The sequence below is a fragment of the Anomalospiza imberbis genome, chromosome Z, assembly GCF_031753505.1.
Source record: "Anomalospiza imberbis isolate Cuckoo-Finch-1a 21T00152 chromosome Z, ASM3175350v1, whole genome shotgun sequence".
Lineage (NCBI taxonomy): Eukaryota > Metazoa > Chordata > Aves > Passeriformes > Viduidae > Anomalospiza > Anomalospiza imberbis.
This window is the reverse complement of record NC_089721.1, coordinates 60955895-60982569: the sequence shown is the minus strand read 5'-3', so window position 1 is coordinate 60982569 and position 26675 is coordinate 60955895. Positions and strand designations below refer to the sequence as shown.

Below are 26675 nucleotides of genomic sequence, written 5' to 3'. Positions count from 1 at the left end.
AAAACCAAACTTAACTGGTAGCAGACTAATCTTAAAAAGTCTTACTAATCTTAAACAGACTAAAGTCTGTTTTTTCTAGCATAGTAATATCTTTGAAAACATGCTCATGTACCTTATGTGTTTCAAATTTAAGTGGGGAATACTTAAAGTAATGAAAGTCTTACTAAAATGTCAATCTCTCCTATATTCTATCATTTCCTGTATTGAGGACATGGTGACTGATTTGCATAACCTGTTCACTGGAATTTCTCCTTGACCCATTACATACCATTTGACTCCCATATGACTCAACCATAGCTGACTGATTATTTCCATCATCTTCAGTATGGTTGTAGCTTTGCTAGAGCCTCCATTATCCTTCCTGGCAATTTTTCTGATACTAATATGAAGGCATTTGCCTAATTCAGCAACAAGGTGTTGAGAACACCTTGTTAGATGCTAAGATACTGAACTTCAGTGTTTGCTCCTGTCCTGGCTCAACAGCTGGGACTGTTACTGTGTTGTGAGTTGTCCAGCACCTTAACAGTCTGTAGTGATCATGCTCCTTGCACACAGTACTATCTGCCAAGAAGAGGGTCTAGAACCATTATTTGTTACAGAATAATAAAGCCTTTTGACCTTATTATACAGAGCCATCCTTAGCATTATTTCAGTTATCAGAGTTGACTTAAAATGTTGGGGTGAGATATATTTAAAGTATTCTTTCTAGTGCTATCACTTCTTTTAGTTTCCTTGTAAACAAGATAAAGTATTGTCACACCTGGAAGAAAACATTACTGCCTCTTTGGATGAATGCAGTCAGCTTCTTTATGTGTATCTGGTTCAATATGAGGTCCAGGCAGAGGCTATTCAAGATGGAAGGCAAAAAAGCTTGATTATGCAGGAAATCTACTGCATGATTATTTGTAGCAGGTACCTCAAAGCAAAATGTTCAGCAATTCTTTTTAGCACTAGATTGCTGGAAAGTCTGAGATTGATGTGGTGAACTGATTTATTCCACATCCTGCAAAGTGATCAGTCTCTGTTTATGGAAGGATAAATTCTGTGACTGGGAATTTGCTTACCAATGGATTTTTTTTGGTTATGCAAGTCTGAGGTGTCTATACACCTGATATTTCTGATGTGTTGGTACTAAGAATGGTAATACGATCTTGGTTTTGTTTATAAGTGATAGTAGGTCATAATTAGTTGAAACATTACAGGTTCATGACCACTTTATTGTCTAGGAGTATTTAGGAAGGCAGTTATTTTACTTGGAAACAAAGTCTAATTGTATTTGGAACTCTTACCTGCCTATTCTTGAAATTCAGATGTTTAGCAATACTGACTAACTTCATTGTTCAGTGCTGGATGAGAGCAGCCATGTAGGAACCTAAAGAAGCTTAGGTTTACTTTAATGCTGGCAGAAGATGATTATGGTAAGCCTTTAAGCATGATCAGAGGAGAACAGCTTCTAAAATTCTTAATTCTGACACTTTGTTTAGAAGGTATTTATGAAATTACATATTATTGGTTTCTTGCTGTTTGCTCTCTGTATAGATCTTCTACAAATTTCTTTAATCTTGGTTAAAAGTAATGGTAGTTTTGAAACTAGCTTCTCTGCTAGTTTTGAGTCCTTTTTGGAATAAGTTGCTCTGAGAGTTTGGGCACTATCCATAATTCTGCTAATTGTCAGTACACTTAGAGCTTAAAACACAGCTAAAAAAACAGAAAGTAATGTTGTTTTTGTTACATCTTGTAGGAAACCTAGTGTTTGAGTGGAAAGTAAATGGTAAATTAAAAGGAAAAAAGTCAATACTTTTTGCTTTTTTGAATACACTTTTTTTAGGCTGTGTTCTGGTCTGAAGCTGCAATGCTTCAATATGATTCTTTTGCAGTGTTGTGATTTAACTTCAGCCAGCAACCAAGCCACTTGCTTATTCCTCCCTGGTAGAAATGGGGAGGGAATCACAAGGTGAAAGTGAGACCTCGTGGGTTGAAATAAAAGCAGTTTAATAGGTAAAGCAAAAACCACAGGTACAAGTAAAGCAATGCAAGGAATTTATCCACCTTTTCCCATGGGCAGGCAGGTGTACAGGAATGCAGGGCTCCATCATGCATTATGATTCCTTTGGAAGACAAACACCATTGCTCTAAATGTTTCCCCTTCCATTCTTCTTCCCACAGATTTATGGGTTGAGCATGATGTCCTATGTTATGGAATATTCCTTTGGTTAGCTGGAGTCCCTTGTCCTGGCTATGTCCCCTCCCAGCTTCTTGTCCACTCCAAGCCTGCTTGCTGGTGAGGTGATGTGAGAGGCAGAAAAGATCTTAACTCTGTCTAAGCTGTGCTTACCAATAAAAAAAAAAACCCTGTGTTATCAACACTGGTTCCCTCACAAATACAAAACAGAGCCTCATTTAGTTACTACAGAGAAAATTACTCCAGCTGAAACCAGCACACACTACTGTTGTAATATTTGAGATGTACTGAAGCCCACATTGAATCCTGTGGTGAACAGGGATATAAAAGATTTTTTTTCCTTAGCTTTTCTTTGTTTACTGGTGACTTTACATAAGCTTGCACTAACAAATAAATGTGCAATTTAAATCTCTTGCAAAGCGATGCTTTCTGAAATGGCCTCATTTTTAAATTAAAATACTAGAGTACAATGAAAAGTTGTAGGAGACTTAGACTGTTTATTTCAGTGTTTTTTTCTGTGCTTGGCACAAACACAGTTTTTTGTGATAATCAGTTCAGGTAATTTATCTCAGAGTAACCCTTGAACTCTTTAGCTAGGAAAACATGTTGCTGATAGGAATACTTGGTCTTCAATATCTGGCAATTGCAGTTGAGACTAAAAACAAATACAAAAAAAAAGCTTCAAATACAAACAAAAAACTTAATTTGTAACTTGCTTCCTCAATCCTTAATATATCTACTTTTTAGATGTTTCAAGTGCTCCAAGAATCAAGTTTCATATCCTGCATCCTTACTGGACAGTTGATTTTAAGGATATAGATTCTTAGCAGTGAAGTGATTTTTTGTTAGTGTTTTGAAGCAGTAATTGTAAATGGAATATTACTGCGCTATTCAAGCTCTTTTTCAAAGAAGCCTTATCTTTCTGTTGTTGGGGTTTTTTAGTGGATTTTTTTTGTTTTGTTTTGGTTTGGTTTTTTTTTGCTTAAGTATATGTGCACAAATTAAGTTGAAAGCTACTGTATTTTAATCCTTGCTCTGAGAATATTTCAGGTAGCAATCTGAGTACTTGATACTTTTTGTGCAGCAGATTTGTAGACAGAACTGAAGTTTTATTGCACTTCATCCTAAAAAATGGTGTTTACACTGTGTAACACTGCTTTTCTTGAATGTATTTCTTAATTTCAACATGAAAGTGGCATTCAAATGTAAAATTGCCTTGTAGACATTTGCATAACCTAAGTTGTGGATATGTGACAATATTATACCGTTTCTCATGTCTCTTTGTCTCTTGTCTCTCTCATTGCAGGTTTCTGAATGTGGCTGGCCAGCAAGACGAGCACCAAATCTTCAGACTCTCTATAGCATATGCAAGAACATGCATTTATGGCTGAAACAAGACCAGAAAAATGTTTGCATTGTGCATTGCCTTGTAAGAAATTGGTTTAAGTCTGAAGTGCTTTATTCAATAGAGCTTTAAATTGTGAAGAAGGGTGCTGGTATCCATTCAGTTTGTGATTGTTACTGGCTTTCTTTACTGGATGCCCCAGGGTCAATTCCCTCCTGCTGTGTTTGTGGGGAAGTTGCATCAATTTTCTCCTTAGGGAAATTGGTATGGAAATTGAGCCATTGCTTGCTTGCATTTAGAGTGGAAGGCAGTATACAGACAGTATTAAGGGAAAGTATTCTTTGGAAGAAATAAAAAAAGTGCTCTACTCTTTCAGTATTTGCTCCAGTTTTTGTTTTCTATGTGATAGATGGATGTACACTGCATATCCCATTACTGTCCATTTAGAATATAATCTGCAGCCACAGAATTTCAGAAACTGACTGTAAGACTTCCGATTTACCTGATTTTGCTGGCAGCAGATTGCTCTGTAGATTTCACTGTTCTCCAAAGTATTAACTTTGATACAACCAAAAAAAGCAATAAAACTGCCTATAGAGCCACCTCATGTCAAACATGGTGGCAGAAATGAATTTAAAGAATACTTTGCTCAGAATTTGAAAATTAGATCACTCTTACATTTATTTAAGAGAATTGCACGTGAAATTTTGACATTCTTATTTTGCTGCAGAGTAAAAAGCGAAACATGACTATGTGACAATACTTGCGAAGCTGCCATCAATAGGGAGTATCACTATCAGAGTCAAAACCAGGATTTGTTAATCTGACAGACCATATTTGTGAGTTACGTAGTGTTTTGCAAGTAAAAAGCCATTTTATGTCAGCTTCTGAAAGCCAGTATAATTTTCAGTGCTGCTGTGAGGTACGCATCTAATTCTATATTAATGCGATACTTCTACTACCTCAGTGTCACGTGATTGCTGGTCAAGTAGGTAAGAAGCAGATGTGATGAATTACCACCAGTTTTTGTAACATCTTTCCCTTGAAGTGTTTTGTTCAAGGTACCTAACTAATTTCTTTTTCTCAAGTGTGAGGCAAACTTTTGTATATACATGGCTTTGTGCCAGATGTGATGTAAAGTGTACACCAGAACATTAAGAAATGAGTGATAAAAGTTCTGTTCCATGTTGCTAGCCAGTAAACCTGGAGAAGTCCTGTTCTGTCAACCATTATCTCTTTCAAATCTTCTGCCTTTTATAATACAGGGATGTATTTGGGATATATGTGTAGAGGGGATTCCTGCAGAAAGAAGCTCAGTTTTAATCTCTTTCTCTTTGTTTCATGGCAAGCTCTTAATAGTTTAGACAAAAGTGTAAAGAGTTCAGTGTGGTTTAGTTCTTCTGAGTCTTTGCACTTTTCTTGCGGCAGAAGTCCATGGCTGTCAGTCAAAAATAGCAGTGTTCTGGGATTTCAGATAGCAGCCAGGAAATAAACCTAAAAAATGGGTATTAGTTACAGTAAGGTAAAGAACATCAATTGAAAATTTCAAATAGTGTTAAGCTAAAGTAGTTATTCACATTTGAGCAATAAAGTAATATGTAGTATCTTTTGTGTGGTGTGGAAGTTAAATGAAAAGCTTTCACACTCAGATACAAACTTCAAATCAAATAACACTAGCCTTTGGACATAATGACATTAAATAATGATCGGATATAGGATACACAATGGGAAGTTCTTCAGTAACTTCGATAATGCTTTTTCCATTAGATTTACTAACAAAGCTGCTTTACTTTTTTATTAGGATGGAAGAGCAGCATCTGCTGTTGTAGTCTGTTCTTTTCTGTGTTTTTGTCGCCTCTTCACTACTGCTGAAGCTGCTGTTTATATGTTCAGTATGAAACGCTGTCCACCTGGCATTTGGCCTTCTCATAAAAGGTACTGTAAGGTACTTTTGAAGCAAGTAGTTACTCAGTTCTGAATATGGTATAGGATGTGTTTAGAAAGATAAATTCTTTCAATAATGTCCGTGTTCAAACATCTATTTTTCCAAGTACTTTGCTGTATTGTGAATTAAAGGTAGTTCTGAATTTTCTGAGCCTGTAAGTACCCATCAGAAATGGGTCAAGTATACCCTGTGGTGAAGAAGTGTTAGGAGTGAAGACAAGGGTATGCAGAGCTTTTGAATGCTTTCTTAATTACAAAATCCTCTTCCACATGTGTAAGATATATTTCATGTTTCCTAGTTTATTACAATATGTTTTATTATGTCAGAACACTGCAAGCTCTGAGGAAATACCAGAAATTATTTTTGTCAATTGGGTAAAAATGCCTAGTGCTTTTTTTTTTTGGAGTGCATGCAGAGGTGACTTGCATATACTTTTGACAAATGTTTTAAAATGTTTATTTGACTTAATTTGATAGATCTTATAACTGTGAAGTATGACTAACAAGTGACACCTTTAGTAAGGGCGTTTCCTAAAAAAAGGAATAGATTTTGAAGGGTGGGAAATAAAGTATTAACTCAGTATAAATGACAGATTTTGTTTTTGTACACATTTACTTCATGTATACTTAAGGGGTTCTCCACAAAATAATATATAATAATCAGGACAAATTTAAAGCCTTTAGGAAGATTTGAGTGATCCATTATGTATAAGATACAAAATAAATAGTTCTCCTAGATTAGTGTTTTAAGACCTTTTGAAATAGTCACTAGTTTACCTTACAAGTATTTATATGTAAAGCTACAGACCCTTTTGTGTCATTCTATCAGATTTGAAAATCTGTTTGCTGGCGGTGGTGGTAAATGTTCCCACTGTTTCACTGTTAACACTTAACAATGCTTAGTGACTGGGTAAGATGTAACTTGCTTATGTGTTCACCCATTTCTTAGAATTTTGTGCTCTGACTAAATGAGTACCATCTGTTTTTGGCAGATACATTGAGTACATGTGTGACATGATGGCTGAAGAGCCCATTATTCCTCACAGCAAGCCCATCCTGGTCAGATCAATTGTCATGACTCCCGTTCCGCTTTTCAGTAAGCAGCGTAATGGCTGCAGGCCTTTTTGTGAGATTTACGTGGGAGATGAGAGAGTAACCACTACCTCCCAGGAATATGACAAAATGAAGTAAGTACAGATTGTGACTTGCTCTGAAACAGCAAGTTATGTTTTTCTAGATTCTAGCATTTCCAAGTTTTTAAAAGGGACAGATTCCTCTGTCCCCTTTTAGCTGGTCTGAAAAGGTGAATCGTGAATCTGGCTATTACAGCAGCTGGTCTTGCAGAACAGTGGGGGTGATGGTGAGTTAGCACACTGGACGCTGTGAGGCAGTGAGCAAGACCCTCTTCTCACTCCATGTGATGGAAGACTGGGAGCATTGGTCCCCGATGTACTTGTGCTGAGCTTAACATCGTGTCTTAGTCATGGAAACCATAAGGATTCCCCAGGCATTGCAGGTGCAAGGTGCCTGCTTATTAGCCCCTACACAGCTCTAGTGTCTGCACAATTGCAAATGGTAGTAATACTGCTAGATGTGGGTAACGACAGACAAGTGAAATGAGAGAATACTAAAGTCTTTCTACTAAAGTTTTAGCTTCTGAAGGCCTTGGAGAAAGCAGGCTAAATCTAAAGTAATACACTATTTAATTTGTTTTTAAACTAAGTTGACTGTGGTTATTTTTTTTTTTTCCTTTAGGGAGTTTAAAATTGAAGATGGGAAAGCAGTAATCCCATTGGGTATAACAGTCCAAGGGGATGTTCTCATTGTGATCTATCATGCCAGGTCGACTCTAGGAGGACGACTACAAGCCAAGGTAACCATAAATTTAAGAGTATGAATGGAAGATTTGCTTTTTTTTTAAGTTGCAATTTTGTATCCTACTAGTTATCTACTGAGTACTTTGCTTTATTTACTATTCTTTGTTCAGAGAAATGTTTGAGGTTTTCATTCACTTGTGAATTCAACCTTTTCAAGCCTTCTGAGTATGTCCACTCCTAATGCTGTACATGTAGATGCTTTTGTAAACATTTCTGGAAAGTACTTCAGTACTGATAATTGTTATATTTGTAAGGAAAGCCCCTAGCCAGCTTTTTTGAGGCAGCAGTTATTATCTGTTAAGTTGCACAGCAAGCTGGAACTTTTGAATTCTGTGCACATAAACTGCAAACAAAGGAAAAATACCATTCAGCAGAAAAGTGGGATTCCAGAGACTGCCTGTACAGAACAGGCTAGAAAAATCCATGTGGTTTTAGAGCTTATTTCTAAAGTCAGGTTCAGTTTTTGTAGCTAATTTTCTTGTCTTTGTTCTACTAGGGAGAGTGCATATTTCCTTTTTTAATTCAACTGTGGATGCAAATGTATTGCAAGATAACAAAAAACTTGTTAATGAAGCCTGTCTTCAAATTTTTTTAAAAAAGAGGCATGCACTTTTTTTCTCCAAATAAGTAACCCAATTAAACTTGGAAGTCCATGTGAAAGATAAGAATGGATAGCCCAAAGTTTAGAGCTTGGAGGTTTATGGAAATTGATAAGACAGTTTTTCAGCCAGTTTCAGTGCATGTGGGACATGCATGTGTATTCATACATAGTTAGTGTTTACTGAAATTCTTTTCCCCCTGTTTTTTTTTCTGCCTTGTGAGTAGGAAAGTATCAAATATTGTCATGTTCAACAAGACCTTCCAGAATATCTTAAAACTAAAAACTCAGTGAAATGATTCCTTAATGAGCAAAAATAACTTCTGTAAGATTCAAGGTCATCAGGAAAAAGGCATAAAACTGACAAAATTTAGCCAAGGTTAGGCTATACTCCTTGTACCATTTCACTTTTATTCATGGTAGAGTGGTAGAGTTTCTTTGATGTGGTTTCTATGGCATTATTCACTGATAGGAAAGACTAGAATTTTCTCAGCTGTCAGCTATAACACATAATACCTCAATAGTGTATGTGATGATCTGGGTTTGAAGGTTTGATGGAACAATATTCAATGTGTCCTTAGTTTTATGTGCTGTAAATTGACCTCTAAAGTTCTCTGCAGATTTCTTACAGAGATTAATCACCACATTTCAAGATTTCTCCTGAGTTTAGAGCTGGGTGTTATTAATGTCTTCTACTTTCTCACAGCTAAATAGAGTTCAGTTTATCTTCTAGGAAAGTGATGATAGGGATGGAAGAATCAGAGAAGCTCCCTCCAGTATGTCTATATCTCTCTTGTACGAAGGAGCCCAGCACTGGGCATTGCAACTACAGATGAGGCTTCACTGGTGCTGAGTAGAGGGGAAGGACCAACTCCCCCTTAATCTGTGGCAATACTTTCTGTATTATTTGGTTTCTGGCTATGATATTCAGTAAATACTCATTTACAAGGAAAGCTTTCATAATTCAGTTTTGTTATATAATATTTTCTGGACCACTACTGCATGACTTCTTTGTAAGGACTGACAAGACTGTATCACAGGTGTTGTGACTAATGCTAGGAAACAAATACAGGCTACATTGATCAGTGAGCTGTAATTTGGATTTGTGCAAGATCAGGAGCTACCTGAGTATTCTATAGTAGCATTTTCTGGACACTTGTATTCCCATCAGGCATGGGAAAGTAGTTTTTCTCTGAATAGTTAAGTGATTAAAATGAGTCAGTTCATAAAAGCCCTACAGTTCTGTCTGGAATGAATGGCTGACTTGAAGTTGCACAAAAAAACCACCTTGCATGTCTTCTGAAGTGTCCTTTTAAATGTGGTATATTTAAAACTGTTTTAAATCTATTCCTTTATATGTGATGTACATATATTTCTTGGTTGGCATATTGCACAATGGATTTTTCTGAGCATATGCTATTCAGAAGAAGAACAAGGGTCATACAAATTTGACCTCCAGAACACGATCTGGAAATAGTCTACACTGTGATAGTCTGTTTTGAGGTTAATGATGAGACATACCTGACTGAAGGTCTTTTGGGTTGTTAGTGCTAGTAATAGATCTATTTATGTTCTGTCTCAACTGCATTTAAATCTTTGAAGATAAAGTATACTTGTAATTATACGGAAAATTTGTAGCAAAGCAAGTACTTCAAAATATTTTAATACTGATAATACTTTGCATTATGTTAAAGGCAGAACACTGTACATACTGTTCATGTGGATTTATACAGTTTCCTGTTTCTTGTTTTCAACAGATGGCTTCAATGAAGATGTTTCAGATTCAGTTCCATACAGGTTTTGTGCCCCGAAATGCCACTACAGTGAAATTTGCCAAGTATGTTGACACCTTTTTGTAGGAGACTGGAAGAAGTTGTCTTTGAAACTGCTTAACCTGCCAAACATCAACATATACCAGGGAGAGGAAATATAGTCAGTGCAGGAAGTAGATGACTTTGATTGCAGCAAGAGTCTTTAGTTTACTTACCTTAAGGAAACTAAATGTTTTGTTCATGATACAAACAATGTACAAAAATACCACCTGTTTAAAATGGTTAAAGTAAACAAATACAGCATTTTTAATGTCTTGTACTAATTGCTTTTGTTTTGGACTGCAGTAGATCTAATCCAGTTAGCCATCATTATCAATAAACTTCTTGTCTGTGTCTTTACAGATACGATCTGGATGCCTGTGACATACAAGAGAAATACCCTGATTTATTTCAAGTCAATCTGGAAGTAGAGGTGGAGCCCAGAGATAGGCCCAACTGTGAACAGCCACCTTGGGATAACATGAATATAAAGGGACTGAATCCCAAGATCCTCTTTTCCACACGAGAGGAACAGCAAGAGATTTTATCAAAATTTGGTAATGAATCTGTTGAAAAACTAGAAAATGTGAAAAAGTTTTCAATGTACTTAGTGTTTGAGGCATTTTTTTAATTTTTGATGTTCCATTAATTGAAAGAAATCTGAAAGGGATTTTTTTTTGTAAATATCAGTTAAAAATATGCATTGTATGGAGGAGCTTAAGTTAACCTCCAGTAATGAGGATTATAATTATACCTGTCTTATTTCTACTGTGCTTACATATGCTTGGTTTCATGGCTTACAAAGCTATGAATAGGCCATTTGCATGGAGGGACTTCTAGCAAATGGAATTGTAGCAGTCAGTATTTGTAGCACAGTGTCCTGAATGGGATTTATTTGGCTAAACTGGCACCAATATCATTTCACTTAAAATTATATGAGCATTTCTTACAAATGTGTTTAGGTAAGACTGTTTTTATCAACATTCTTATGCATAGCCATGTAATGTTGTAATTAATTGCCTGAACTTTTCCTAATATGTTCCAGCAGACACTGTTTTAATAATTCTACATATTCGGTGCTTTATCTGTAGATGCCTGCATTAGTTGCAGTTAATGCTTCTCAGTATCTTTCTTCTTCTGGTATCAGTGATTAGCTGTGCCATTTTCATTCAGGCTCTTAAGCCTTCTCTGTGTTTTGAAGATAAAGAAGCATGATGAAGATTACTATGGTGATTTTAGTGATACTTGAGGTCTCACCCTGTGCTGTTAATATGGTACATCTCAAGCACATTTATTTTCATACAAGATAGTTGCTACTGGCCTTTTTTTTCTTTTAAGCCAGATATGTGTTGTTTGTATTATGATTGAGGCCATTTTCTATTTAACTTAGCTTAATCCTACTGTGAACACAACTATCAGCTCTCTAAAGCTAAGGTGTTTAGCTCTACATCATCATTGATGATGAGGCTCTAAAAGTTACTCTTACTTTCTTAAGTCACTTCCATTTTCTGACTGGTACAGGAAATATAAGGATTTCAAATTACACTGAAAGTATTTCTTAAGAATGGTGGGAAGGGAATAGGACAAAAGTATGTACTGTGAACTGATTTTTAAAAAACTTTGCCATTAAAATTGAATTTACTGTTTCATTAGTTATGATCTTTCATGTATGTTTTCTGAGATGGACTATTTTTTCAGCATCTCTAAGCTACAACTGAGAATGTGGAAGGAGAGTGAAAAAGTGCTCTACCAGTTGTGTATTTAAATTTAGACAAATAGGTTTGTCCTAGCCATCCATCCTATTTTTTTCAAACAGTGGATGAATATTGACTTATTTAGGAAGTCTTCTTCTTTTGTCTTAAGAAACTTGGGTTTTGAGAGGTGATACAACAGTAGGTAACAGCGCAACTGAATCTTACACAAGAGTCACTTAATACCTGATTTCAGTAAAATAAGATATATAAGAAGCAGTTAATAGCATCATAAAGTGTACCACCCCATTTTTAACCTCTCCACGTTCTTCACTGGCTTTGCATATTTTGAGTTTTTCTACAGCTGCATTTGCTTTTTTCTGGTTTTCTGTCTCTTATTGCAGATACTGTTCATAGCTCTTTCTTGTTTTAGAGGACGGTTGGTGTGAGTGAGGTGTTAATTACATTTTCCTACAAATGTAAATAGAATGCTTGAGTGTTACTCTATGATTCTGATTTAATGTCCTAGTTAAAAACTGGGTTTTACCAGTTTTGCAGTTGAAAAGAAGTTAATGCTAATTTCAAAGATAGTGGGGGCAGGAATTTGCATTTGCAGAGCAATAGATTGGAGATAATTTGTCTTCCTACAGCAGTCAGCTTGAAAGACAAGTATCAGCTGCCATGTGGAGGATTGGGAAGTTTCTCTCTAAGAGCTCTGTCTTAAATTCTGTTTTATAGGGAAACCAGAGTTGCCTAGACAGCCAGGTTCAACTGCACAATATGAGGCAGAGGCATCCCAGTTGGAGCAGTCTTCAGAAAGTGCACCTACTGATACAGAATCCCCACACAGTGGTAGTACTGATGCAAACAACTTCTTTCACTCTCTGGACTGGAAAGGTATAGATTTTCCTCTGAAGTACTGTGTGGTTTATGTTTGTCTCATATGCCTTCCAGTGAATGCTTAAGCCTTCTTAGGTAGCAAAAGTCTCTAATTCACTAGCCATGAGGAGAAGCTATTTAAAGAGTCCTGCAGAGTAACAGGAGGTTATTTTGTTTCATTTGGATAAACATCAAGTAAGGGGGTTTGGTGTTGAGTATAACTTAAATGCTGAGGTAAATTTTTCTTTTTCTGTAAAAATCTTAATCTTAAAGATCTGCAAGGAAGCTTTTCACTCCCACAACCCCAGTTTGGCTGAGGAACAGGAGAAACAAAGTAGACTAGCCAGTGGGGTCCAGATCAGTAAGTAGGACAAAGAAAATGTAATTTTATAGCGCATTTGTAACTCCCTTTTCTGGTTGCTGCTTTGTTGTTAAAAATGTCAGCAGCTGCTTATACTTTTATTGAGTGCAGCAGTTACTGAGAAATCTTGTAAGCTCTAAGAGACACAGTGATCTGAGATGAATGTCCAAGTCAGTCTCATTTTGAAAAAATTCATAATGCCTACCTTTGTGGAGTGGCAAATATGGTAGTCAGCTGCTGCTTTTTCTGCCCTGTACAAAGAGGTGGCAGGCAGCATGTAGTTCCTTTTCGTCAATTCTTATATGAGTTTCGGTTAGTTAGGAATTAACTTCATATGCTGTCACCATGAAAGTTTCTCTTACCCTAGTCAGAAGAATAATGCTGGTTATTTAAAGGTGTTATTTTTTTTTCTATTCAAGAAGGAAAAACTCCAGAAAGTGGAATAGAGGACGATTCATCTAAAAATGATTGTGTTCAGGTGTCTGATGACAGGGAAGAGAGTGATCCTTCAGATGAGGAGTTCCCGACATTTCCAGGTGGAGGAAGTGCAGTAATTGTTGATGAGAAAGACTCTACTCCAGAAGGAGAGTTGCTTTTTGAAGCCAGTTTTGAAGCTCCATCTGCACCGTTACAAAAATCTCTCCCTGAAGAGAATGTGGACTTGCTGGGACTAGACTCTGATATTTCAGCAGAACAGAAACAACTTATCTCAGAAATAAACTCTTCATCAAGTAATACTGACTTGTTGAACAATCTGTTTGTGAGTAGTGTGTCACAGGTTTCAAATGAGCCCACAGGAGATCTTCTTGGACAAGGAACAGATTTCTTTTTCAGCAGTCAGCATCCACCTGCTACTCAGGGTTCATCTTCAGCAGCAGCTGTGTCTTCAGGTATGTGAGTTTAATATCAGTACTTGTCAACACATGAAAACTACTGCTTGCATTGTGCTTAGAAAATAAGTACTGTGTTTTTTAAGATGGTGAATGGTGAAGACATGTCAGTCTGTAGCAACACTGAATAGATTAGGTGCTACTTCTGCATGAAGGATAGAAGTTCCTATATGTTACCCAGATATTCTGTTATGTTGCCAGTATCCTATTAACTTCAAACTCTTGTAAATAGAAAAGTATCAAATTTTGAATTTCAAGGGAATTCAGTATCTTTAGGAATTCTTAGCTTTCCCGTATGAATGTTGCATGCTAGATCCTTTTCTAAATCCCTAACTTTCCTTGTAAAGGCACAGACTTGTCATAACTTGAACTTTACGTAAAGCAAAGGCATTAGATGTACAGAGCTGTGTCGCTTAGGTCAAATGTCTGCGTGGGATTTGTAAGTGTTAATCACATAAGACTGCTGAGCAGCTGGAAATCCTGTAGATTATTGTTCAAACCAGTAGGATGATGATACTGCTAAAAGATATTTTCTTGCTGGTTTTACTGATGCTGTTGGCAAGTCAGTATCCTTAAAGAGAATGCTATGTAGTGCTGTCTATTTGGTATTTAAGCAAGATGTTTTAGTTCAGAGATTCTGTTCCTCTTACCAGTGGATACTCATCTCTTTGTCACTTTTCGGGAATAACAATTCTTTGCCTGAAGTTAATGGTAAGATTTCTGGGAATATTACTCACATAAGCTGGGAAACCATTACAAGGTTTTGTTTGTTTGCACATAGATAATTCATAGTTACTAAAAGCTTTCATCTCTAGACAACAAGAAGTATTTTTTACAGAGCATTTAAGTGGTTTTAGAAGTTTTCTTATTTTGAGGCAATTCACTATTGTGCTTTGTTACTGTGGTCAGGGAAGAATAATTTTAATTTACCATTTTTACATAGGTAGAATTCTATAAAAGGAAACCTTCATTATCTTTCTTTAGCATGTCTATTGCATGAAACATCTGATCAGTAGTCATGTATATATCTCATTCTTGCAGTCATTCTCATTCAGCATATTTCATTGAATTGTATCTCTTAAGAGAGGTATTTGCAGAAGTGAGAATATTTGGCCACTGTTGTATTTTAGCTTGCACAACAAACAAATACTTGAGGTTTTGTTTATATGTGATGCTATACTAAATATGCTTGAAATGTTGAGTCCTGTACAGTGTGGTCATTACCTGAGGATGTGCTGAGGTATTACAGCAGGATTATTCCTTCTCTTCAGCTTCTGAATGAATCTGGCAAGACTCCCTGGGCTCTTGAGGGGTTTTGACCCTAGAGGGCAGCAGAAACAGGAATATCTAAAGCCCTGGTTCCAGCTGACTGTCACATGTTATGCCATGCTGACTATAAATACTCTATCAGTTAGTTTTTTCTTCATTGGCATCACTAGAGACCTGCTGAAGTCTTACTTCTATTGGTTTTCATTCTTGGGTTGACGTGTTTTCTGCCCCAGAATCGCCAATGCCTTCAAGTCTGAATGGTAGTATGAATGTTTTACTTCATATTCTTTTTAATAGTATAATAGTCCATTTTCTTCAAATCTGTTGCCGATCTGGCATTATAGAGTATTTTAACAAATGTACTTCTTCTGTGTGTCAGATGATCACACAAATTTAAGATGTGTCTTAAATGGATGAAATTAACAATGTTGTTGAATTGTCTTGTCAGTATGCAGTCTTGCTGCTTTTGTTAGAAGATGTAGCTGTTCGTATTATGTATGGCTGAGACCCTTTTTATACCATGTGAAAGTTCATTTTTCTAGAGGAAGGAATAGGTGATTACTCTTTGCCACACAAAATTCACAGAAGGCTGCTGCAGTTACTAGTGTGAGCTTTGCTTTTTGTCTGTGCCCACAGAGGAGTAAGGCTTTTTCAACTTCATTTATTCTACAATGAATCATGAGATAATTTTGTTTTCTGCTTCTTTTTTAGCCGATCCATTTGACCCATTCCCAATGTCATCAAGCTCAGAGAATCAAGCTCTGTCTGGTCCAGACCTCTTTGGGGACTTCCTTAATCCAACCTCAACATCTACAGTTAATACAGTTCCTTCCACACAAAGTTCACTTCCACCTTCTTCCAGCTCAGATTTCTTAAATTTAGGTAAGTGTGCTTCTGGTGTTCTGTTTCTCAACAGTTTCTTCTCTTCTGTGCATTTGTCTTTCAGCTTAGTGGATTAATGTCTTAATAGATCCACTTGTTGTGATTGCTGTTTTAATTAGCGTTGTACTCTGGAAGTACAGATGCAAATGCACCAAGAAGCAAGTGTTTCCTGTATAATGTCATGCTATTATTTATGATGTGACAGGATTTCTAGTATTGCTAACCATATGTTAGCAGTTGGAGTTTCCTCTCAATGATCTAATAACTGAGGGTACCCAAACATCTGGAAACTTATTTTATAGATGATAGTATGCTATATTGACTGTATTCAGATTTTAAAGATTTTCTGGAAACCTTGGAAGACAAATGAGCAAGTCAAGTTATAATGTAGCCAGTTCTTAAAGTGCAGGCTGAGGCTAGCTTGCACCTTCCTGACCTGAATGTATTCTGGTAATATACTTACAAAGTACATTATGTAATACTCTAATCTTATTTGTTTCATTTCTCTGATATATTCTTGGCAAAGCCTTTTCCTCATGCATTTATTTTAAAATCTATTAATCTTTAAACAAAAATCTTTGTGATATGTTCAGTCTTCCCATCATTCTTTAAGGAGAAACAGACATTTGCAAAAATGGTGGAGTGGTAGAACTACTAGTGTTAAAGCTTTTTAACATCTGACTCAGTGTGTGAGGGCTCTTCTCTGCTACTCTCTGTCTCCTCTTTTTGTATAGGCACTTCCCACAGGATACAATCTTTTAAGAACACAGGTCTGTGTAGGGTACAGTCCTTTAGGAAGAGATTGCTATAGGGATGTGGTTCTCCCAGGCACTGCAGGTCCTGCCAGAGTGGAACCTGCTGCTGTGTGGGCTGCTCTCCCTGGGCTGTGGCTTCATCGAGAACATGTCCACCTGTGTAGGGTCCTCCACAGGCTGCAGTGTGAATATTTGTTCTACTGTGGTCTTTTACATGTGTTGGGGGGTAATCTCTCCTCTGGCATCTGGAGCACCTCCTCCTCTTCCTTCTCCACCAACCTTAATGTCTGCAGAGCTGTTTCTGTCACACCTGTCCCCTCTCTTACAGCTGCTGTGCAGCATTTTTTGGGAAAACATGTTTTCCCAAAGACATCTGATTTGGGAAGCTCATCTGTGGCTTGTGGTGAGTCTGTTGGAGCTGGCTGTGTCCAACAGAGAAGTCCAGGCCTCTTCTCATGCAGACATCTATTCACAATGTGCAGTAGCTAGGAATGGTGGTATCCCACACCTTTTCCTGAATCCAGTGATTTCTTCCCAGGGCTTATTGCATGCAGCTTTGACTTGCCTCTCTTTGTTTAGCAGTTACTCTAGTTTACCCTGTGTCTGAGTGATGCAGTCTGAGTGTTAGGTATAGATAAACTGGACAGAAAAAAAAATGCATTATTTGTCTTACTGAGAGAAGGGCTTCCTCTTTGAAATGGAAGGCTACCCAGCTGATTGCCCTCTCTATCATATTATTAGTCATTATATTCCAGGTGGGGTTGATTCTGCTGAGAAGATTCCACTTGCTGCCTCCTTTGCAATGTTTTTATTCATTCCTGTAGATAGCAAGAGCCATATGTTTCAGTTGCGTACTTGTGTAGTTGCCAGCTTTATGCCACTACTGCCGTCCCTGTGTGAGATTACCAAACATAAATATTTTGCTGAATAGAAGATTTGATCCATACTGATCTGCAGAGCATTATCTCCACCAGATTCTGCACCTGGGATGGGGCAACCTGGATGCAGACAGACTGGGGAATGGGATGCTGGGGAGGAGCACCATGGAAAGGGACCTGGCAGTCCTGGTTGCTGGCAGCCTGAATGAGTCAGCAGTGGCCTGGCAGCCAGGAGGGCCAGCTCTGTCCTGAGGTGCATCAGGCACAGCATCACCAGCCGGGCAAGAGAGGGGATTGTCCCGTTCTGCTCAGCATTGGGGCAGCCTCACCTCGGGTGCTGGGGGCAGTTTTGGGTGCCTCAATATAAAAATAGACATTAAGCCATTAGAGAGTGTCCAAAGAAGGGACATGAGTATAGTGAAGAGCCTTAAGGGGAAGCCGTATGAGGAGCAGCTGAGGTCACTTGGTCTGTTCCTCCTGGAGAAGAGGAAACTGAGGGGTGACCTTATTGCAGTCATCAACTTCCTTGTGAGGGGAGGAGGAGGTGCCTACATTGAAATGATCTGTGGTGACCAGTGACAGGACCCAAGGGAATGGCCTGTAGTTGTGTTAGGGAACGTTTAGGTTGGATATCAGGAAAAGGTTTTTCTCCCAGAGGTAGGTTGGGCACTGGAACAGTGGGAAGTGTTCACAGCACCAGCCTGACAAGAGTTCCAGAAGTGTTTGGAAAACAGTCTCAGGCACGTGATTCTTGGGGCTGTCTTGTACAGCCAGAAGCTGGACTCTGTGATCCTTGTGGTTCCCTTGTAGCTCAGCATATTTTATGATCTCAACCAAAATCTGACTCACTGGAGAGGCAGAACATCTCAAGAGGAGATTCTCTAGCTGATGTGCTCAAAGCAGAGTCATGCAGAGTGGGCTGTTCAGGACAGTGTCCTTTCTGATTTTTAGCATTTATAGCTGGGCAACTTATGCCAGTGTTGGAGAGATCTTAGGGGAAAGAAAGCATTTTTTAATGGCGTTCCCCGTGTTTAAGTTTGTGCCCTATTGCCTCTTGTCCGTCCAGTAGGCAACACAGAGAAGAGTCTGACTCAGTCTTTTTTTTTTTTGTTTCTTCAGATTAAATATTTTTACACATTTATAAGAATGTTCCCAGTTCTTTTCTCCACATTTAATGATATCAGAATCCTGATATCAGAGAGGAGACAGAAAAACATTTTATGTATTAAATTAAAGTGGGAAAAATAAAATACGGATTTCTAGATGTTTATCTGAAACCTTGAGAACACCATCAATAGTCAGCTGTTAATAACAGCAAGTAGAGAAAAAATGGAATATTTTTACATGCAACTTCAATGCTTATTGTTTTGTGCTTACTCCTGATTTTATTTGATAGCTTGCACCCTGCTAAGTGTATTAGGATACCTGCTATTTTAATGTAATTTCTGGAGCTTTCTGTCAACATAGGAAAGGATACTTAAAATGTACCCATTTTCTCCTCAGGCTACTGTTTTACATTGATTTCCCAATATTTCTCTATTGCAATGCAATTTTTAAAAACTGTGTGGAAGTGGAGGAACTGGGGTAGCATTTCATATTCCTTTACATTTGTCTTTCAAATGAGAAATCATATGTGTGTTTAGCTGAAATGATGTATGTATTTGAGCCTTCAGCATTCTATCCAGTTACAGGTAACAATTTTATCAAGTAAGTAAGGCATATTAATGACTGTGTTGCACTTAATGTGATTTTTAAAGTCCTGAAAGGACAGTATCACTAGTAACTGGAGAAGAAAGGAAAAATAAGAACATGTTCTCAAAGGACATATTCAGAAGAACTGCGTTAAGTGAGCAGAAGACAGTGCAAACATAAGATCATTAAAGGGAGAAAAAAATTTAAACTAAAAATAAATTAGTCATAATGGCAGTGACCATTCAAAATAAGCTGCAGTAGTGAGATTTGATGACTCTACTGTTGGAGCAGTTGTAAAGTGTCTAGAATCAAATTTTAGTGATGGATAACATTTGTTAGTAAATGATTATTAAACTGCTATAGATACCAGGAGAAAAGATGTTTCAGTGAACACAAGTTCAAGATGTAGAACTTTAACCTTGTGTTTCTCAGACGTTGGCTTAAAATTAAAAATCATAGGAGTTTTAAAATGAAGGATAGTTCTTACACAATATCTGGTATTTTATGGCATTCTGTCCTGTAACAGGAAAATGTTGTGCTATTGCTGCTAAAGAGCTGTGTATTAACAAGGTAACTTAATTTTCTTCTGTATTTTTTAAGTAGCAGATCATCTTTAATGCAGGTTGAGTCAAGATATACTTCCCTCAAAGACAGCAGGAGATTTGGAGGGTGATCAAAAGAAACCTGAGTGATCAGTGTAGTTTTCTTCTGAGGAGAAGTTAGTTTCTGTGAACTTGAGTTCTCAGACAGGCTTTAGATAAGGTTAAAAAAAACTTGCATCATACTAAACCAGCCTCTTGGTTCACAGAAAATCCTGTTGTCTGTGATTAAAGGATTTCCTGTAGACATGACAAGCTAAATAAAGAAAACCTTATGTGAAGTTGTGTGTCGTAAAATGCAGGTCTCTTATTTTGGGAAGCTGGAAAGTGTGATCTGATTACCACCACCTTATTCTTGAATCTTAGCTTAGTTTGAGCAGTGTTAGTAAAGAACAATGTTTTTTGCCGTGACCGCCAGTGGTTCATTGCTGTATGGCTAAGGATTATCAATATGCATATATTAAAACATAAAAAACCTGAGACAACCAGGTTTGGATCTGCATGTTCATGATCTTAATTGCTTCCATTTTTGGAAAATTGAGCTATAGTTCATGTTTTACCATTTCTTTAGGAATTCTGCTCCTTTATCTTAATGTGTTTGTATGAACTGCAATGTGTCAGCTATAAAAATAGGCATTCAGTATGGTCTCATCATACCTCTTCAGAATATGTAGAAGTCAAAGTATCAACATCAAAAAGTTGATAACACTTTCTCTTGATATTAAAATCTGACATAATGCCCACATTGTAGACCTAAAAAGAAGATAGCATAAGAACAAACAGTTTCAGGAAGAATGGGTTATCTGTTCAGTATATTGTACACTGCATTGTTTCAAAATTTTCTGATAAGTATAGTGGTTGTATATGAGCTTTTACTATTAATAGTGAATTTACTACTGTACGTAGCAGTAGGCTACTTCCTGCTTAGTTTAGGGTGAAGGGGGCAATGAACTTGACTTCTCTTAAGCCAACTGTTATAAAACAGCTCATTCCCATAGTATGTTCTCAATCCTTCAAATGCATTTGGCTGTAATTTAATTTGTTCTTGTTTCTCTCAATTTGTTTTCATAATAGTTAATTTCATATGATGGTGTTAATTTTCTTATGCTCCTGTAAAAAGACTTTTAATCACAGAGATTGTAGAACAAAATAATTTCTATCCTAAAAATCAATATTAGTAGTAATTCAAGGCTTGCTTAACTTTCGGGAGTGGAATATGATACAATAAAGTTCTAAGCTGATGAATAGGTGCTGATTTATAGCCAGTGACGCTGTGGTTTAGCAGATAGCTGGGATCCTGAGTATTGAGACCAATATATATTGTTTCTCCCATGGTTTTAGAAGCAGGGAGATGAAGCCTGGGCCTGGAGAAAGGGCTGAAATGGTGGGTACTTCTTGAATTTTATTCTGATGTTTTCCCTCACGTGCAGCGGAGAATAGTGCTGAAATACAGGCTTTCGGCAGATGCTTGTTACACAGTATTTGATGTGCTCACTTTGCAGCTGTAAGATCTAATTATAAATGGTATTAGTAGATTGAGGTACTATAGGGGTATTTAATTTGCTTCTAATTTTTTCCTTAATTAAGATGATTTGATATTAATATTTAGAATGTAAAGCTGAGATGGTGAGAGAAGTGAAAGGCTGTGATGTAGTAGTTGAGACTTTCAAAGCCTCAGAATGTTACTGCTTTTGTTAAGGATGGCTGGGTTAACCCTATGTCTGTGAAATGTCTTAGACCACCACTAAATGTGCTTTACTGAAATATCCCCTCTCCCTGTAGCACTGACAGCTGTTACAGCATTAAAGTAGGGGTTACATTCAAGAGCTGTCCTGCTTCACTGTGAGGCTCCACAAGCTCTGCTCAAGGAGAATGCTCAGAGCTGGCATGCAGTTTTGAGTGTTCTGTACATAGCATATCTCATTCTGAGGATGGCTCACCACAGTTTGTGTGAGTGGGTAATCATTTGAATTGAATAAGGGGAATCATTTGGAAGTGTCAGGGATGGCAGTTATAATACCTTTAGATGGGAGATGACATTTTCCAGGTGTTAATAGCAGCACCCTTGCATGCTTTTAAATATGACTATTTCATTTAGATATCATGGTGTATAGAAAAGTGGTTTTCATCCATGCAGCTAGAGATTCTTTACCTTTTCCCAGAAAGAAATAATTCTTCCTGTATCCTGCTCTTCCATTGTGTGCATTCATTTGTGTGTTACACTTCAAAGAGTGTATTAGTTGGCCAAGAGGCTCCTTTGTCACAAGCAGCCTGGGTTAGGCAAACCTCTATTTTGAAGTGAACTTGCTTCACCTGTGTGACACCCAGACTGCTGACTGATAAAGAGCACCATTCATGGAGCACTGCTGCTTTCCGCTTACCAGCTGTGTTGTCAGAAACAGCAGCATGCCCTAGATCTGTACCTGAGCTAGTCCTTTTGGTCAGGAGGCCTAAGCTGTTACATTCTTAGCATTGCCTGTTCATGAAAATACCTTGTCTGTGAAGTGCGTGGGATGTTTTAAAATAGAAATGGAGGAATTCCAGTGGTACAACCCTTCTAAGTCCTGTTTAAGACTGCACAACTGTTACCGAGAGATTTAAGGAAGCTGTGTAGCTGACAATGTGATACACATTCTGTCGGTATAGGCAAATATATATACTATTATAATGGTTTTCTTAAACATGAAAACATTTCTTTTTTCTTCTGTTGGCAATTTGACACCAGAGCCACCTAAAATATCATCATCTACAAGCCACCCAGATCTCATAAGTGGATGGGATTCATGGGCAGATTCCTCAACAACCAGCAATGTAGCAGCACCACAGCTGAAGCCTGTTTGTGAAGGTATTACAAAATTAAATTTTTCCATTAGAGGAATACTCCAGACTGGGTCGGTTTAATCATCTGAAACTACTGAACATGTCTTCATGTATTTTTGCTTTGCTGCTTAAATGCTCCTTTAGTAAGGCACTTGTGTAGTTTTTCAGATTAAAGTTCAAGACACGGGACTTAAGTTGTTTCAATTCTCTATAGTAATGCTGATTCTTGTAATGGGAAAATACGATGTGAAGTAGAATATTTCAGTGGTTTGCATGAGGTGTTGTGTCGATACTACTTTTATTCTTTCTCTCAATTTCCAAAGAGACTAGGTATGTGATGTATCTTCTTTTTATACAGGCCAAGCTTTTTCCACTGGAAGCCAGTCCAGTGTGTCTTCAGGTTTGTCTTTTAGCCAGGCAAAAGCTCAGAACTTTGATCCTTTTGCTGATCTTGCCAATCTGGGATCTGGCCTTCCAGGTATGATCTTACTTTTGATAGACTATATTTAGTGCCTCTACTGTTTGATTTGCTTTGTGTACCAATAAATGTTACTGACAGCCTATATGGGCTATAAGGGAAGTGCCTTAAAGGCACTATATAGTGCCCATAGTTTCCCACTATATAGTTTGCCATTATTTAGTTTCCCAGCCTATAAAGGAAAGTGTTTCCTTTTAATTGTCAATGTCCAGCTTGAGATATTTGCTGAGAACTGATGAGTAACAAGAAAAGATTGAATCTTCCAGATATTTTTTAAACATCCAGAATAATATTTCAGAAGATATCTACAGCTGTGATGTAAGAACAGTGAAAATAATTAATGCGTGAGAATCGAGTTGAGATGGTAAGAGAAACCAGGAGTTTGCTGATTCAGTAACTGAGCATGAGGTTTCTTACTTAGCATTGATTAATACTGTTCTTGAAAGATTTAAAATGAAAGCAGGATTTAATTAGTTAAATTTGTTTAGTTCCAAAGTAACAGTTAATTCAGTACTTTCCTTTGAATTCAGTAGATTTTCATAGCTCTGCTACTCACATCTACCATGTTTGTAAGATGAGCAGAAATCAAGCCCGTACATTGCACACCAGTACCAAAAGCATTATGAATGTCTGACGGTTTGCAGTGAAGGGTACAAGGAGTTCTGGAAGATAAGACACATTGCAGAGTAACTCTTGTTCCAGGTTGTTTTATTGGCGTGAAACTCAGGAACTTAGTCCTGTAGCACTCAAAAAAGAGCTGAAGTCTTTGCATTTCAGAATCCACACTGCCATAACAGAAGTGACCAGCTGCCCAGAGTACACAGAATAATTCAGAACAGCCTAGTGTTGCTGAATTGAGAAAACCTGTTTTTCTCTTAGCTTGGAGCTGATGGATGTTTTACTCTGTTGCCTTGGCAGTTAGCACTGTGTATTGAATTGAGTGGAATTCTTGTAGAAACACTAGGCAGCATGCAGTGTTTGACTTCTTGATGTTGCTTGGGCATAAGCACTGCAAAATTCTGGTGTTGAAGCAGTACCAATGAGGCTGTTTTGCAGTAAAAAAAAAAAATCAAAAATTTTCTAGTTTAATAATTCAGGTTAACACAGGTTGTTAAATGCACAGATAGTGTGACAGTAAAAAAAGTCAATTTATTGACTTGAAGATGTAGGTATAGCCCACACTGAATCAGATGAAAGAAATCAAACTAATTTTAGCAGGACTTAGGTCAATTCATTACTTTTTCATTAGCTTTCAGTAGGAAAAATGACTGCATTAAGAAGTAGCCAGATGTCACTGTCCTAGTTAACATTCTCAGGCTTGAAATGAATTTTCAAGGCATCACAAGAACTGGAATTCAGTTTTGGAATACAACTGGAATACCACACTCTGTTGTATTTTTCATAGCAGTTTTTTGGCTTCCACATACAAGATGCTGTTCTGGAAGAAAATTTATGAGAGTGCAAGCTGCTCAAATAGGAATGCTCTATAAACCCAAAAGAAATAGCAGCTAAAAGTAGTTAATACTCGTGTATTAGCATATTGGTGGGTTACCAAGAGTGTTCTGTGCCTGGTTGGTGTTATCACACTCTTCTTTAGGAATGGTCTTCCATCAGAAAGTAGGAGTGTGGTGTTGACAAGTTTCTGTGAACAGTGAGGCATTGACTTGTCGTACAGGAAGAATTTGTTGGCCTTGAAAACTGCAATAATAAACATAAGAAAGAAAAGGTGAAAGAGATAATTTTTCAGTATGCAGGGTTATTTGCTCTGACTAGTAACACATTTTTTTCTGTAAATTTCACAAGTTGTCAATGACTGAAAACTGAGTTGGCTGCAGTTGAGTGATTTAATGAAAAAGCAGTGCATTCCTAGATTTTACTGGATGTTGTATTGCAATACTGCGTTTTATCAGGTATGGTATTTCAAGATATAGTATGGTATCTTGTACATGGCCGTGGGGAGAAATCCTCTTGTGCAAATTAGAGGTATGGGCAGCCACTTCAAAAGGGAGGCATCAGGAGAGATGAAGTGTGAGTAGCCATTTTTGAAAGAGCGAAACAAGTTTGCATTGCTGTGTATACCCAGACAGGCTTGGCCTATGGCTCAGGTGAGTGATTACAGTATCTCCTGCAGGCTGCAGGGCTTTTCTTACTCACATGCAGTATATTCCCTGTATAGCACTGTGAATGGTGCTATAGAATAATGTTCTCATCTTCCTTAAACAGTAGTGCAAGGAATCACTAGAGACTTTGAAAGCATTAGTATGAAAATCTTCTCAGTCTGTTACCATTTTTTGTAATTAGTTATTATGCACTGCATATCAGCAGAAGTGGGAGGTAGAACTACTGTCACAGCCACATTATCTCCTAGCCTGACAAGTGCCTGACCCTTCAGATAAGGGTGCATGTTTTTGCTAAAACTGACATTTGAGACCTTGAGTTGTAAGAGAAGACTTTCAGTAAAGCCTCCAGGTCCTGCTATCCAAGTTACTTCTTAAAGAGACTCTTCATTTTATCCACACTTTCCTGTTACATCACTGTGAGCTATGTGGTTATATGTCAAGACCAAACTGTGTTACTTGTATTAAACAGGTGACAGGCATTGAACTGAACAACTAACTTAGTATTTTTGTTAGGTTCATCCACTGGTGGACTCTTGGGTAGTGGATTTAGTCAGAAGACTGCTCCATCTCAGAAGCTGGGAAATCAGTGGCAGAAATCCTCCAAACCACCAAGTACTTCATGGCAGTCCCAGACTAAGTCCAGCACAGCAGCTAAGCCCAACTACACAGTTAACTTTAGTGTAATTGGAGGACGAGAAGAAAGAGGAGTCAGAGCCCCAAGCTTTGGTAAGTTTTTTGAATGTGTAGTACTTGTAATGTCCCATGTGAAGTTAGTTGGGTGTGCTGAAACCGGCAGAAGCTCTTCTGCCTTCATATTTTTACTTACATTTAAGTTGTGTCTACTAGAAAACAGAAAAACATTTGGCAAATCTGATATCCTGCCTTTCCAAAGCTATCCCAATACATTACAGACGAGCTGATGATAGCACAGGTATATGTGAGTTTGGGCATAAAATCTCAAGGCTATAATTACTCACCCACATGGGAACTGGTTTTGTATCAGTCAGTTTAGAAAGGTAAATTTGATCCATCTGGGGAGAGATGGTTGATAATGTTGCTTCATATTCTGTTTGTGATACAAAAGTAAAGGGATACACTGTTTTTCCTAGCTGAAGAAGAGTAGCTTGTCTTGAGAAAGATTGAGGTTAAAATTACTGAAAATTCTTGTGTTTGAAAGAGACATGGGGACAGGACCAGGTGGAATCATACAGTCCTTTAACATGTTCCAGTTGAGTAGACAAACCTGGAGTTATAGAGTTAGGCTTGGCCTCTTCTGTATGAACTTTCTAGAAAAATTTTATTTTCTGATGTGTTGGTATTAGGATTATGCTTCCCTTAAACTGACATGTAAGTGAACAGCAGGTACTTCTTTAAGTTGGAATTATTCTGTTGGTCCATATCTGGAAAAAGGTGTCAGGATGCAGAGGCAGTGAGCATAGGTTGCAGAACACCGAAGTCTGTAGAACAAGGCAAAAAAAAAATCAATTGGCGTGATGAAATGCTGAAACAGGTTGTTGTAATTCCTCTCCCTTAAAAACAGATGGACCTCTGCTGGACAAGGACCTAACAAATGTACCTGGTTGTCCCTGCTTTGAGTGGGGATT

At 37.6% G+C, this 26675-nt stretch overlaps 1 protein-coding gene across 3 annotated transcripts in view; it reads left to right on the top strand.

Moving 5' to 3' along the window:
* Positions 1-26675, top strand: part of GAK (cyclin G associated kinase) — a 63573-nt gene that overhangs the window by 30695 nt on the left and 6203 nt on the right. Inside the window, exons 14-25 of one of the 3 annotated variants that reach the window (XM_068176074.1) lie at positions 3489-3611; positions 5329-5462; positions 6464-6658; positions 7227-7344; positions 9704-9783; positions 10121-10314; positions 12187-12345; positions 13111-13578; positions 15559-15730; positions 22365-22498; positions 22832-22951; positions 25585-25797. In XM_068176074.1, the coding sequence (XP_068032175.1) occupies positions 3489-3611; positions 5329-5462; positions 6464-6658; positions 7227-7344; positions 9704-9783; positions 10121-10314; positions 12187-12345; positions 13111-13578; positions 15559-15730; positions 22365-22498; positions 22832-22951; positions 25585-25797 (2110 nt within the window). Of the gene's footprint in view, positions 1-3488; positions 3612-5328; positions 5463-6463; positions 6659-7226; positions 7345-9703; positions 9784-10120; positions 10315-12186; positions 12346-13107; positions 13579-15558; positions 15742-22364; positions 22499-22831; positions 22952-25584; positions 25798-26675 lie in introns of all 3 variants that reach the window. The other 2 variants (XM_068176073.1, XM_068176075.1) reach the window with 2 other exon arrangements.